Source organism: Chroicocephalus ridibundus, chromosome 7 (genome assembly GCF_963924245.1).
Source record: "Chroicocephalus ridibundus chromosome 7, bChrRid1.1, whole genome shotgun sequence".
Lineage (NCBI taxonomy): Eukaryota > Metazoa > Chordata > Aves > Charadriiformes > Laridae > Chroicocephalus > Chroicocephalus ridibundus.
In genome coordinates, this window is record NC_086290.1 from 11531385 (window position 1) to 11545988 (window position 14604).

The window sequence follows — 14604 nt, forward strand, 5'->3', positions numbered from 1 at the left end:
CTGTGGCTTCCAGTAGTGAATACCCCAGACCTCCTTTACAGACTAGTCTTCCTCATGGCTGCTTCTAGAGCTTCGTGAGCATTTGATGAGCCTGCCCTTGCTCTGCTCCCTCTGGATGATTTTGTTTAGTTTATACTGGGGATCAGCAGTCCCTCCCCCCAGTACTTCTTAGCCAGACCAACAAGACTCACTCACTCCGGGCTGCAGATGTACTAAAACCAGCAGAAATGAAGGGCCGTGCTGCTCCTTGCAGGGCAGGGTGACCTTAGTAAATCACATGCACAACTGTACTCTTATTTTCTGCCCCTTTGCCATTGCAAACATTTGCTCAGCCCCAAAGAGTTTTGCTCAGAAGCAGACTTGAGCTTCCCAAGCCATGAGGAACACTGTGACTCCTGGGGACTGCAGGGTGGTGCAGTGGCACTGTCACCTCCCGCCAGTAAGTGACTTGGGAGACGCAGGACAGGGTTTCTGAGTGTAAATCAAGTCTCATACCGGGCACATTGTTATTCCTCTAATAGGACATCCACACCATAGCTAAGACTTCAAATTCGTGTCTTTTGGTTTAAATAGAAAGGTTCTTACCTCCTGAACTGAGGAGCAGGCAAGAACAGTAGACTGTACCATGGTAAAAGACCCAAATCAAACAAAAAGGCCCACTGGAGCATGCCAGAGATGACTAGAAATGCCGACAGGGTACGGAATCAGATACCTTCCACTGACAATTTTAAAACATCGGGTTTTCCTCCTATTGAGCAAAGTCAAAACCCAGAAATCCTGCGCAAAAAGGACGGCGATTCTCACCCAGCTCCGTACATTACACCTGTATCTCAGCGACGTTTTACTCCCCAGGGCAATTCCCAGTGATCTAAAGCTTGCACAGACTTATGTGCAACAACTTTCTAATTTGCCTTGTAACAAATACATCTCGTTGTCACCTGTGATTGGCAAAATGCTCTTGGAAAATGCAAACGCGCTCCTGAGAATAACGCAGCTTCAGTGGTAAGCGCCACTCAATCTCCAGGATGTCGGCTGGGTCAAAAGCTTTCCTTTAGTACACATCCCCTTCTCAAAGATGGATTTATTTGTGCCAACACAATTAAAATAAAAGAGAGCCTTCAGGTTAATATATGAGGTGGTGCATTTCAATACACTTCTGCCTCTTTTTTTTTCCCTCCAGGAGGAAGATCGTCTTTCTTTCAAGGGGTGTTTATAGTGCAGCCTGGCTAACAGCATCCCGGAGATCGAGGACACACAGACGTCCTCCAGTGACCCGCCTTGTCACCTCTGCAAAACAGCTTAGGTCTCTCTGAACCTCGTCCTTGCCTGTTTCAGCAGGAAACTTTCAGCCTTGGTACAATGTATACAAATGGTTGGTGTGGTTGCTATACACAGAAAAAAAATGGATCCTGCAAGATATTAATTGAGCAGAACTCCGTATATAACTCGGGATTTTAAGCTCCTTCGGGCTTTCTCAACAAGGCACATCCCAGTCACTCGCCTAGGATTGGTGGCTTCACGCTGGAAAAAGCGTAGTGTAAGGTATCACAATTTGGGTCCACCTATCTGCATCAGCCTTGCCTGTGATACGGGTACCTTCACGCAACCAGTTTTACCATTCTCCTTCAGTACCTTTATAGAAATGCAATTTCCCACTCTGCTAGGTAAAAAAAAAAAAGAAATATTGTCTTTTCTGATCTCCTGGATAATTTAAAGCACTAGTTGTGGCGCAACAGCATTTGCTCCAGCGATTTATAGCACAAGCCTGACGAGCAGCTCAGCACGTGTTGCCAGGGCACAAGGTGTTTTTAATACAGAAAGCTGCTACGTTTATGGGCAGCTGACACGCATGCGTTATCGGTTCACTGAATGAGGTCCCGGGTGGGAAACAGCGACTGAGGGTGGCTGCGTCAGCCTGCGGCTCAGCAGGAGCTTGTTCCTCAGCTTCCTCCGCTGCTCCCATCACAAAGGCAGCCCAAACTCTGGTTCACCGCTTGGCAAAACCAGAATTGGCGCTCTGTGTGACGCACGCTTAATTGAAACTTATGTCCGTGAGCGATACAGACCCACCAGCTCCTGTTTCACCAAAGGCATTTCAAAACGGGCACATGTTATTGGAAAAAAAAATTAAAAAAATCACAAGGATGATTGTCTCTACCTCCATGCTAGTATTGGGGTCAAGGTCATCACACTCTGATTCCTCTGAGCTGTTTGTCTCCTTGTTTGGCAGCATGAAGAGGAAGAAAGAGAACAAGAGATTAGAAGAGAGATTGGTTAGACAGGGCAGAGCAGCACAGGAGTTGTGAACAGCATGGAAATGGGTAACAGTACAGAAAACGCTCTAAAAAACCAAACAAAAACCAAACCAACAACAAAACAGGGGAAGCAAAGGCAAAGACATGCTTTTGCCAAAGAGGCAGTGATTCCGCAAGTCGTTCAGGTAATAAAAACAGCGAGGAAGCAACAGGAGGAAGAACTGAGGCCACCATGCTGGAGCAACTGCTTCCCCCGGGCCCCGTCCTTCCCCGGCTGGGTGCAGGGCGGCCGCGCAGTGGGTGCAGTGCCAGGGTTCCTCCCTTTGCACATGCCATGGCCGTTTCACTAGGCTTACAAGACAGAAAGCCTCTGCAAAGGAAAACACTCAATCGTGGGCTCTCCTGGAGAGGGGTGGATCCGAAGGACATGCTCAAGTGCTTTCCTGAATCAAGGCTGGGCTTTGGTTGTGTCAAAATCACAACAAGTGTTTGCTTGCCTCTGTCGGGAGGGAAAGCCCCAGGTTAGTCCTGAGCAGGCCTCACGGTCGGTTTATAGGGGTGGATCCTCCGAATTGGAGCAGAGCAGTCAGGCACCCAGAGCAGAAGGTGGAGCTTAACCCCACTGTTCTCAACCTTTTCCATAGTGGGAGATCTCAGAGAGAGAGAGACAGACACAGACGCACAGACACACACACACACAGACACACACGAGACCCTCTCCTGGCCAGACAGACTCAGCATCTCCGCCCTGTCTGATAATAAGGAAAGAAAAAGGTCATTGAGACCATCTCCTCAGACCAAAAAACCTTAAGCGTCTCAAGGTTGAGAACCCCTGATCTTCAGATGTGAAACATTGGCCTAAAGAAAACTCCCTAGCTTCAGTAAGGCCATTGGTTCACCCCGTGGCTTTCTCACCGCTGCACCTGCTCTGATGGAGCTGCAGGTTGGGTTAGGTCAGAGGTCAGGAAATCACTGTTGTCCCAATTTTAAGAACAATTACTTAACCATCTACAGAGTTGTTTTTTTTAATGAAGATTACTTACTTGCATGTGGGATGCCAGGAAAAAGAAAACGAAAAACAAAGGCTGCATGTTATCTTGCATGCAAAAATCCTGCTAAAATGGATACTACAAAAAAAAAGAAAAAAAAAGATAACTAAAGTGGAAAAAAAGAAAACTGAACCAAACCAAAAACCAAACCCAAAGTCGCCGCCCCCTCCCTCTCTCAGGAGAGGATGCCATAGGGGGTGAAAAGGATGGGAAGCAGGAGAGCAGCACACAGCTTTCAGATGGCCTTACTCACTTTAACAGAGACTTTGTTCCCCAGAATATCCTTGGATTTACGTGGCCCATTGGCTTCATTTTTGCCACTGCTCTCCTTTTCCGCCCGCTTTCTCATGCGCAGGGTATGCCATGAACATGACTTCCTGTTGTACCAAAAAACGCAGCAATCAAACAGCAAATCATAGCAGGAAGGAAGGATTTGGAAAGGGGAACCAGCATCCACATTTGCGATTACTGCAATTCCCTACAAGGTGAAAGCCACTGGCGATATGCCTGTCTCCATCTGAGCAATGAGAGTTGAAGTTAAAACCCAAACCAAACAGTTCTGCGAAGCAGATGTTGCGCCACACTTGCTGTTTAAATGCATGGAGCAGGAAAAAAAATGCCCATGATGGAAGCAGGCAACTAGTCCTTGGTCACCTAGTTTCAGGGACTTTGTCTTGCATTGCCACAAATAGAAATTTATTTTATTTTTGTTACAGTTAAAAGGTCAATTCGGTCCTCAGTCTTGTTGGTTAAAAGCAGTGAAACAAATGTAAATACAGGAGAACGGCCTTAATAGATTACTCAGTAGAGCAAATAAAAAGAAAATAATTAAGAAATTCAAGGTGTTGCTCCCTACATGTTGCTCAGAATATGAACAGCTCAACAAATAGGAGCCACATCGTTAACTTTCCAAGAGATAAGTCATTTTCTAGAATTCTGTGCCTCTCAAGACCAAGAATTTTCCATTTGATTTTGCCAATCCAGTTAGAGAGGGCATCAGTCAGTCCGCGGGTTTTGGCTGGCATCACAGCAGCCGCCATTTCCAGTACACTTTCCAGCCCTCATTACTGCTCCTATGACCTTACTCTTGGAAAAAACCAATAACAGATCACGTCACCCTTTGTAAGAGCAATGCCATGTTGACAACAGAAATCGCATATCAAAGCAGACATAAAAAATTAAGAAAAAACCAAAACAGTTCTTAATATGGATTTCATTTGGTTTAAATAGTGGACAGGTTGGGGGGGGAATCTGGGAAGGGGCATGTTGTCCAAAGCAGAAAGCTCTCAAAACAGCAGTGTGATGAGCTGGGATCCAGGTTCAAAGCATCTGCCCACCTTTAAGTCATGCAAATTTGATTTGCATGTTTAAGCCCAACGTTTGGCACATGTCATGTCTACAGTACCTTGACACATTTTACAAAGCAAGTTGCCTGTAATCCAACGATCACCTGCGATGCCAATAAAACGCAGCATGTTAGCGAGGTAGGACTCAAAGGACGCCCCACACAGCCGACGCTCCCCCATGAACACTACGTCTGATTCCTAAGCGTTTTTTAGTTCTACTTCAGCACCTGATGGGAGCTGTACAATAGCTCAAATTCAAAAAAAAAAAAGGCAAACTAACGGTCTCCCAACAGCTGGCTGCCACTGACACAAGAGTGAACTGGGTCATATCGACTGTTTTTGCAACCAGGATTAGTGTCTCCACGGCAAACAGCTGGCACGGGACTCATCTTTGAGCACAAGGAGCACCAGAGCACCTCGCACGTCTTGGCCAGGCCATAAGTGCCGTCTGATATTTGGGTGTTTCTGGAGGAGGTCCAAATTAGACGTGCAGAGCGGGGGAAGTTATCCAGCATTTCAGGACTGTTACGTTTTTCTTTAAGATATGGTAAGAGTCAAGGACGCGGCTGATGGACTCCCTGACCTGTCGGTGAATAATACACGGTGCCAACACTACTGGATTGACCACATATTTTTGTACTTGTCAACGGAAGAAACAGTTTTATTAATTATACTAATTAGTCAATATGATCTAGACTAGACAGGGCTGAAGATAACACCAGCTCCAGGTCATTTTTTACCCACAGGACTTCTATTATTCAAACATCTTTTTGTTTCGGGGTCGGTTTAGCTGTTTGAGTCTGAAAACATGATTTAAGAGAGTAAATCTCACTGCAGTGACAAAGAGAGAAGTGCAATGCACGCGTCTTTCAGTTTTGTTACACCTTCCTGGCCACAATTCATCCCACTACATCATTTGATGCAGAGTTTGACTGTACAGCTGCCGTGAAATCAGAGTCTTCACCAGGAGCCCGGTGCCGTGGATGCATGTAAGGGCAAGTGGTTGCGTATCGTGGTCGGAGAGGAACCCGGGAACGGCTGTGGTGGATGTGCAAGAGACATGCTAAGCAATTCCTTTGGCTTAACATGCAATTCATAGTAGCAGTCGGTACTGACTGACAGGTAAAGCCATCATTTCTCTTAACTGAAACCGCGGCAGAGATCAAATTATTATTTTTAGTGAATCTGTCACAAAATCTTTCCTCGTGTTCCATTCTGCGCCTCGAGGTACGCATGTAAGATAACACAATTTGTAGCATACATCATGCATTACCACCTAGTCATTTTAGATGTTAAAAGAAATCAACAGGTATTACTGAAAAGAGGGTTGTACCTTCTGTATTTAATACCAAAAAACCACTTTCTTGCATTAGTCATTTCAGACTGACAAATTTCTAAAAATCAGAAAAGAAAAATATATATCCACACATTTGTTAAATAAGCAACAAAATGTTATAAACAAAAAAACCAAACCAAACCAAACCAAACCAAAAAAGGGTCAAACTAGTTCTTTTACCTCTTTAAAACATGCTCATGGTGAAAATTTATTTTACATATTTAAAATAGTACATTTAAAATTAGTTACATTACAGGTACAATGATGAACATTGCGACTATCCATTATATTGCACAACCTGACTTCATCAATATGAGTTTGTTTCTTTTCTTTTTTTTTTTTAAATAGTGCAAAATACTTTATACAGGAATGTACTTGGATGGGGGTCTTGCAAACCAAAAAAATATATTACAAAAGTTACTGCAAACAGAAAAAAAAACCCCAAAACAAAACAAAACAAAATAATAAAAAAAAAGATACAAGCTGTACAAGGAAATTGCCACAGACAACAAAATCTCTCCTCCTTGAGAAGCGAACCTCAGTCCAACACGGGGCCTGGATTTTTTTGTGGGGTTTTTTTTTGCTAGATGCTGTTATAACCAATATATAGATTAGTAACTTAATACAACATAAATATAAGTCCAGTCCAAGCAGGTCCATGTTGGTGTAAAATGGTGTAAAGTAAAACATATCTTTAACCATCTATGGTTTTATTTCTCTCCAAAATATAAACAAAACCCCACAAAATGAAAATAAGCAAAACCCGAGCTATCCACCATGGCTGCCCGACGCTGTGGATTGACAACTCATCTTGTTCCAATGGCACTGTAGATAAAAATCAGCAGGAATTCCCTACCATTTGGGTTTGTTTATTTATTTTTTATTTATTTTTTCCTCAAAAAATCCACATAGTGCTCCCAGCGAAGCCAACATGGCACTTACTTGATGCTTCCGTCGCTATTATCTGTAGTGGATTTAGTGAGGGGAGCCAAGATATTGCCGGGGATCCATCCTTCAGCGGCCGGAGAGTGGTCGTTTGCAGGCTGGTACACCAGGAACATGTTCTGCTGGTTGATAGCAAGGATCTGAACCACCTCTCCTTGATTCACACAGATCTCATCCTCCTTCAGTGCATAGTAATCTTTAATCACCACCATGGAAGAGGTCCCATTGCACCCTCCCAAATCAGCCTGTGAAAACAGACACGACAGAAACTGGTGAGCAGGTGGCGCTGAGGAACCTGCCTTTTCCAGCAGCAATCCCACCACTTCATTTCCAGCCTAACCGTACCAGGGGAAAAAGACACGAAACACGTCAAGTTCACATTGTTAGAAAAGGATTTAAAGGATCTGAAAGGCGGCAGTTATCTGATACAAACCAGCCTCCTATTTCCTATTAGATTTCACAGCTGCTAGCAACGGTGCCCCAGCCATGTTCTCATTTGTATGGTGTCACAGATGAACGATCTGCGCTGAGCCACGTGGGGGCAAAGACCAACAAAGGCTCAGCGTTAGAAGATGAATGAATACTCACACATCTCGTGATCTTAAATATAGGTCATATTGGAAAGTGGCTTTGGTCAACCGCCGCCAGCAGCAGGGTCCAAACACCGCTGATGGTTACTGACTCTTTGGTGGTTTGTGTGCAGTGCACAGGCACCCAAATTACAACCTGCAACTGGCACCCTGCGAGCTGTTATGTGGGAAAAGGTCTAAACTTTTCTATACCATCAGAGCGGACCTCTTCAGGAACGGGTGGTTAATGCATATTAGAGAAGCCTGACTATTGCTGCTGGCAGTGCAGCGAGTGGATATTCAGTTCACCAGGTCTGCAAACACAGTGCCCCGAAAAACACAGACCAGCGCTCCAGGGTCAGGCTCTGTCTCCATTTCCCAGCTGAAGCGCCACCCGCCTGGATGCCAGAGCTTTCGCAGTCTCTGTTTAATCCCAAATCACGTTTTACGCCATTGCTTCAGTATGTTGACCTGCTTAGCTGATAATTAAAGCTAACTTCGCAGATCATCTCTGGTATAAGAAATGGGCTATGAGATCATGTTTTGTCAGATGAGCTCAGTACCTTGCTTTGTTCATACTTGTCTCCGGGCTGTGAGTGTTCATACCCTGTGCTGCCGTTGGAGGTAGATATCTTCAAGGGTGGGAGAGATGGGTTACGGCTTGTAGCCTTCAAAGGCTTCTCAGACCCTACTGGAACAGAAGAATAGGGTCTGCTGTTGGGCTGAGGGACCCTACCGGTCTGGGGCCTCAGCACGGCTGAGCTACTTTCTTTGCGTTGGTACTCTATGGGAGACTGTAGCGCTGCAAAAGAGGACAAGAATTAGCTATATGCTTTCAATGACATTGCACAGGGCTGCAGAGGGTGTGCGGGGTGATTCAATCGGAACAGACACCTAAGTTGCAAACCAAACAGGAGCAGGAGATGCCACCCATGGAAGCACACAGTGTGTTCACGGCTAAACAGGACACAAGCATTTTATGTTGTACTGCGCATGAACCAAACACAGCACTCCACGCTACTGCGAAGAACAGCTTCTCTAACCACCACAGCGGGCTAAAATATTTGCCATTCAAAGCATACATAATTGCATTCATTTTCTTTGAAATCAGACAAATTAATCACCTCCCGTAGTCATAATAAATGAAAGCCTGAATAAGCGATGCACAGCTCGCTCACAGTGAATTTTGCTATCATCAGAAAACATAGGTCAAGACCCGTAAGTCTCATTTGTGTATTCCCAAGAGAGTGCGACTTCTAAATACTCTTCAGACATGATGCACTGCAACTTGGCTCTCTGTGTGCTTTCTACATTAACTACTTTGGTTCAAGGAAACTGCTGGAAATGACCAGCGAGTGAGGAGGTATAGATGGCATGAAGACATTAATCCCAGCAGTCCAGACCTCTCCAGAAAATACCCACAAGCAACATTAAACAGCTTCATAAGCCTTAAAAAAAGTCTGCTTGCGAGAGTGCACATTTCATAGTCACAGAGAGAGCTTACACTGGGAAAAGGAAGGTTAAAAATGCCAGATGGTAAAGAAATAAAGACTTTGTTATGTTTGGAGAAGGGATCAGGGCTAGGACTCACAGTGAGTGGGAAAGGAACAGATTTGCTAGGCTCAGACTACCATCCCCAGACCTATGGGTTTGGTTTTTGCATGTCATGTGGCTTTAATGGTTGATTTATAGTCAGTTAATACTGTGTACATGCACCAGACTAAACCTACTGGAATGCAGAGAGACTAGTCTAGCAAGAGGCAGACGGAGGACATAAAGTCACAGCATCAGCCCAACCAGAGAACCACAACAGAAGGAATATCTTTCCCAGCAAGAGGAAAAGGAAAGACAAGCAGCACCGCACAGCATACTCTCCAGCATTCCCCTTCCTGAGAAAGGCAGGACTACTCCAACAAGAAATCACTTAATACTGAAGAATAAGACACTAATAAAAAAAGCAAGGAGGACGCCAGATCACCATTTTCTTCAAAAGGACACAAACATAGACCTGTAGCGATCTGGAAGATTACTTGGCTCCAAAACCTACGCAGTGACCCTTGTGACAGAAGTGATTCGTATTTATGCCACAGTAACTACCAGTTTCACTCGCTTACCTCAACTGCAGCTGAAAATGGTTTAGTCCTGCTGCAGATCGGCCATTGAGGAGAAGGAAGGTTGGGGAGAACTTTGACAGTGATTTTTGACAGTCACATTTTTCTAGTATAGACACTAGATTAAGCTGCAAGGTCTTTAGCAGTAAGACCTGAATGAATACTTATCTATCTTGAAACAATCTATCCCACTCCATGCTTTTAAAGGGTATTTAGTTGAGTGTCCACTTGTGACTACTAATTCCACCGTTAACTATCACAGCGATGCCTGGCTTCCAGCCTCCTGTTAAACACCTGTTAGTATTTGTATGGGCTTCTGCCAAAAATCAGTGTCCATGTATTTGTGTCCTCTCTCTTTCTCTCTCAAAAACCCCCACAAAACATGATTAAAAAAAAAAAAAAGGTACAGATCAATGGCATTCTTCTTATGAAATATATCCATCAGTGACGTATTTTCTTTACAGCTCGCTTCTTAAAGCCAAACGAAAGAACAGTCACTATAGCAAATCATTTGGTGCACAGTCTGCTTCTCAAGCTTAGCAGCTTTTGCTTTTCCAAGGAAAAATATAAAAAGCTTGAATATTTCAATGTAACTGCACCTAGTTTTACATTTATGAACTGTGGATGCAAATACTACGCTTTGTACGTAGCCCTGTACACTTCAGGGCTTCCCGGCTGAAGAGAGAAAATCAGAGCAGCTTGGGCAAGAACTCACAGGGAATATTTTGTTATTAAGTTTACGCAGCATTGGCTCAGTGTGGATTTAATATGATTTTAAAGACAGAAAACATCCGCTTTAATGAAATGCAAAGCTAAAGAACGTATTTAAAGATTAGTCAGTCTCAATAAGATTACATCCTAAAAGCCACTTAAATTGTTCTGGACTGGACAGGCTCTACTGGATACAATATCATTTTCTTGGATCTTATTTATAGGTTTAAAGTAAATCCTTAAGCCTCTGTTTTAATATAAATCTATTTTTACTTCTAGCTTTAGAGATATGGACGATTATGTTCCTAACCCACCAAATTCCTTGCTGGCCTCACAGAAGACAGGATAAATAGGGGATCTGAAGATGCTTCAGTAGAAAAAGGGGCTCATGGGGCAGTAAGTCCTGGCAGGACAGGAGGGAATATATCAAAAATCAAACAAGAAAGAAAGATGTGGAAGGGACAGAAAACCCCTGCTGTAGTGTCTGCAGAGTTCTCACAAGGTTTAAAACAATTTCTGTAGCTAACCATTACTGAAGTTATTTTTATTCCAATAAGCCCTCATTCAAAGCCAACTGCACTGACACAAAACCGGCAAGCTTTGGTACCAACTGGTCAAACTGGAGAACTCAGACTGCTCATCCCACCAATCTCTTTAAGGAATCATTTTTACAGTGGTTGTATGAAGCCCTTTCAATTCCAAGTCATGAAAATCCAGTATCAAGTTTTGGAATCATGGGTTGAACACAATTTCCCTTCTCAGCTCAGCCATAGTTTTTGAATTGCCACAAATAGCTTTTGCTTGTAACCCTTTCCCAGTTAACTTTTCAAAAGTAAAACTAAACTAAATTAAAATTAATCTTGGTGTTGAAGAAAAGGAAACTTTTGTTTTGATGTGAACTGAAAGAGCCTCTTCAGATTTTGCAACAAAAAATCCACAAAACAGAACACCAAAACCCGAACTCAAACAAGCGAACAGGTTGTGCCAAGCCAAAGCATTTTGATTCAAGCAAATAAGATTCCTTATTGAACATGAATTAAGTTTTTAAATATAGACTTCTTTTCTAATATAAGCTTGATTAAAAATAAAAAAGCTGAAATTAATAGAACAAAACAATTGTGGAAGCTTCCAAAGTAATTATTCCCACTTTCTTGCTTACAAACAAAGAAACAAAAAGATACTATTTTAAAATTTTTCCTCCAGTCCTGGTTCCCCCTCTTGCCCTCACCCAATCACAAGCAAGAACAAGCTAAAATTGTTAACTGAATTTGATTCCTCTCTATTTTCAAAATCCACACTTTTGCTGATTACGTGTGACTTTTGGTTCATTTTTTAGAAACACAGCTTTAATTTGAAATATTATTTCTAACCATCCCGAATCTGTTCCTAAAGCGAAGCCAACAGTTTGGAAAGGCCCCTGTTCATGCACAGCTCCCACGGTTCCTAAGAGAAACAAGCCCAGATATTTCCTTGCCCTCTCTTTACTTTTTTGTTGAAGGCAGCAGCTGCCCCACAGAGTTTGGACCTGTAAGGGGGTGGATGGTGAGGCAGCCTTTGTCCCACCTCACGTCCTCAGCTTGTAGCGCATGGTGACGTTGAACAGGAGGTTCCTGGGGATATGTCTTGTTCTGGCTAAGTGACAGATACTGTGTGGATACAACGGCAACCTGGCTTCAACGTGGTTTTGGGAAGGGATTAGATTTAAAATCTCCCAGTAGAATGGAAAGCACCAGGTGATACCGCGCTGGAGACCCCAGCAATTTTAAAGGATCTTGCACAAAAGTACCACCAGAGACACGTCATTGACAAGAGGGACTTGAGACCTGAACATAAACCTGACTGATATATGCAGGGCAACTCCTCAGGGACCCACCACCTAGTTAAGCAAGGAGCCGGGAGGCTGCCAAAACAATCCAGGAGATGCTGCTAATGGAGCCAGGCCGGAATGACTGGCAGTCTTTAATGCAAGACAGGGCTCCAGCAGCTTCTCAGGGTGGGCTCCAAGGCCACATAGCAGTTCAGATCAGGCTTGCCCAGCCCTTCTCCTATTCTTCACCTTCCCACCAGGCAGAGCTGGCATGCAGGGCAGAGACCTCTGTACAGTGTCACTGAGGTGGTCTCTTTTCAAAGACCAGCTGTAAATTATGAGGACTCTTTCCCGTGTACTCTGTGGATATCAGTTGACCCAGTGCTTAATGACAGGCAGACTTGTTTTCTCCTTGGGATGTTCCTTATGAAAAGAAGTTGCTGAATGTTTTTCTTGTAGATGGAGCAAAGACACAAAGATTCTAAATCCCATTTAGTGTCACAGTTTGGGAAACAGAGCAAAGACCACGTACATACCATTTAGGAAATCTCTTTGTGTGTCCAGGACCTGGTTGATGTCCTGTACCCAAGCTTGTTGAATTTCTGGATTAGCTGCCTGTAAAATGACTCTCTCTGATGTTTCCCGGCTCATTAGAGCAAACTTGCAGGGATCGTTGTCCACATTTTCTTCAATGATAAGGTAGTTCATCTGAAACAAGCCAAGGTAAGCATGTGTTACATGGAGCATGAGTTAACATTACTCAAGAATCAGAATAAAATTGTTGTGAAAAGTTCCTGAAAATAATTGAGTCTGTCAGATCATAATCACAAGAATTTGCCTCATCTAGATTTAGGGAGATAAATCTTCGGCTTAAATATGATGCTTAATAAAGCTCTGACAGATGTACCAGACATCCGCCTGCCTTGTCTTGAATTACAACTTCTATTTTAAGGTAACAGAGACCTGACTGATGTGCTAAAAATTTACCATAACCTGTAAATAGAGTTAAGATGTTCCTATTAAGATGTTAATAAAGTCTATCATTCCTCCAGTTTAAATAAGTGTTTACATTTCTTATCCTCCATGGGAAAGAAAGTCTCAGTCAATTAGAGTATTTTAAAAATGGAATGAACTGTGCACAAGGATATACCAAAAAAAAGAGCAATTCTCCCCTGATGCTCCAACAAATCTTATTTCTAGCAGATTACACTGTCAGCGGTGTGCAATCACTTCACCTGACTGTAGTCACAGATATTTTTTCTGGAAATCTCATGGTTGTCAATTTTGGCTGCTGTGAGCCCTTGTGAGGCTTCTGTTTAGGTGTACCCATACCTTTAACTTTTCCTGAGCTACTTATATCTATGATAGTCAGCTAGAACTGGTTGGCATAGCCTTTCTGAAAAAGAGAGAGCATCTTCAAGTCGAAAGTAGACAGACCTGAAGACTAAGGTAATGATGTCCCTCTAGAAGTCTATCTCAAATTGCTCTGAATATCTGTCAAGGTATGGAGAGATCCACTCCACATCTGAATACCGTCCAGCATTTAAACTTCAAGATGGTAGGAGCCTCTTCCTTCTCTTCTGGGGGTCCCTGTGAAGTTGGAGGGACAGGCAGGAACTCCTCTGACATGGGGACAAGGAAAGGGACAGACAGTGAGCCTGGACAGTGCTCTTCCTCTTGTTCTGAGCTCTTGCTCCTCTGGTTGATAGTCAAAGCAAGCAAGTCAATCCTCGTATGACTCCATGAAAAAGACTTGTAGGTCAGAGTCCCTAACCTGCTATTGGTGTCTCAGGGAGATGCATTTGCCAAGGCTACCCACTTACGTATTTTGAGAGTCTGAAAGGTATCCAGCTGAGAAGTATTCAAGAAGGGATGTGCTATCTCTGAATGGTAACTACCTCACTGCATAAAGAAGGGTTCTTTGCTAATGAAGGTCATCAGGATGAAGCTTCTATCATAGTGCAAGTGTGACAGACCTTGGAGAACAATATTTGGGAGCCTCATCTCCTTGACAAACCAGAACAGCTGCATTTGAAGTCATACACTCTTCTTACTCTAACAGAGAGATGTCAGTGCTCAGCAGTGGCTGTGACACAGAGCAAAGAAATAGGATCTCCAGTGCTGGCTAGGTCCTTCTGCTGTGTGGGAGGATGTGACCAGCGGGGAAACTCCCTGTGTCTCCCAGAGAACTTCTCTCAGAGAACTGGACAACCATGACCGCAGATGGTATCAAAGCTAGCCAAAGATGGCTAGTCAGTCCTGATAACTGCTCTGAAGATGGGTTCAACCTGCTCAGCAGGATCTTGCCAGCACTTGAACCAAGGTCAAAGAAACTTGGTCCTAGCTGACAGTGTAAAGCCTCCTCAAACTCTGGCTCATGAGCTCAGACCAGATGCAATTTCTAGATGCCCGCTTTTAGGGCAGAGTTATGAAAGACATGTGATGAGGCAGCCTGTTTGTGTGACACCTTTGGAC

The 14604-nt window shown here is 43.6% G+C and overlaps 1 protein-coding gene across 10 annotated transcripts in view; it reads right to left on the bottom strand.

The window, feature by feature from the left end:
- The window catches only part of KALRN (kalirin RhoGEF kinase), a 527586-nt gene that overhangs the window by 26085 nt on the left and 486897 nt on the right, over positions 1–14604 (bottom strand). For 9 of the 10 annotated variants that reach the window (XM_063341757.1, XM_063341758.1, XM_063341761.1 and 6 more), the window contains 5 exons: positions 12666–12837; positions 8064–8302; positions 6929–7176; positions 3558–3681; positions 2159–2218 (listed from right to left, as the gene is read on the bottom strand). In XM_063341757.1, the coding sequence (XP_063197827.1) occupies positions 2159–2218; positions 3558–3681; positions 6929–7176; positions 8064–8302; positions 12666–12837 (843 nt within the window). The remainder of the gene's footprint in view (positions 1–2158; positions 2219–3557; positions 3682–6928; positions 7177–8063; positions 8303–12665; positions 12838–14604) is intronic. The other variant, XM_063341759.1, reaches the window with a different exon arrangement.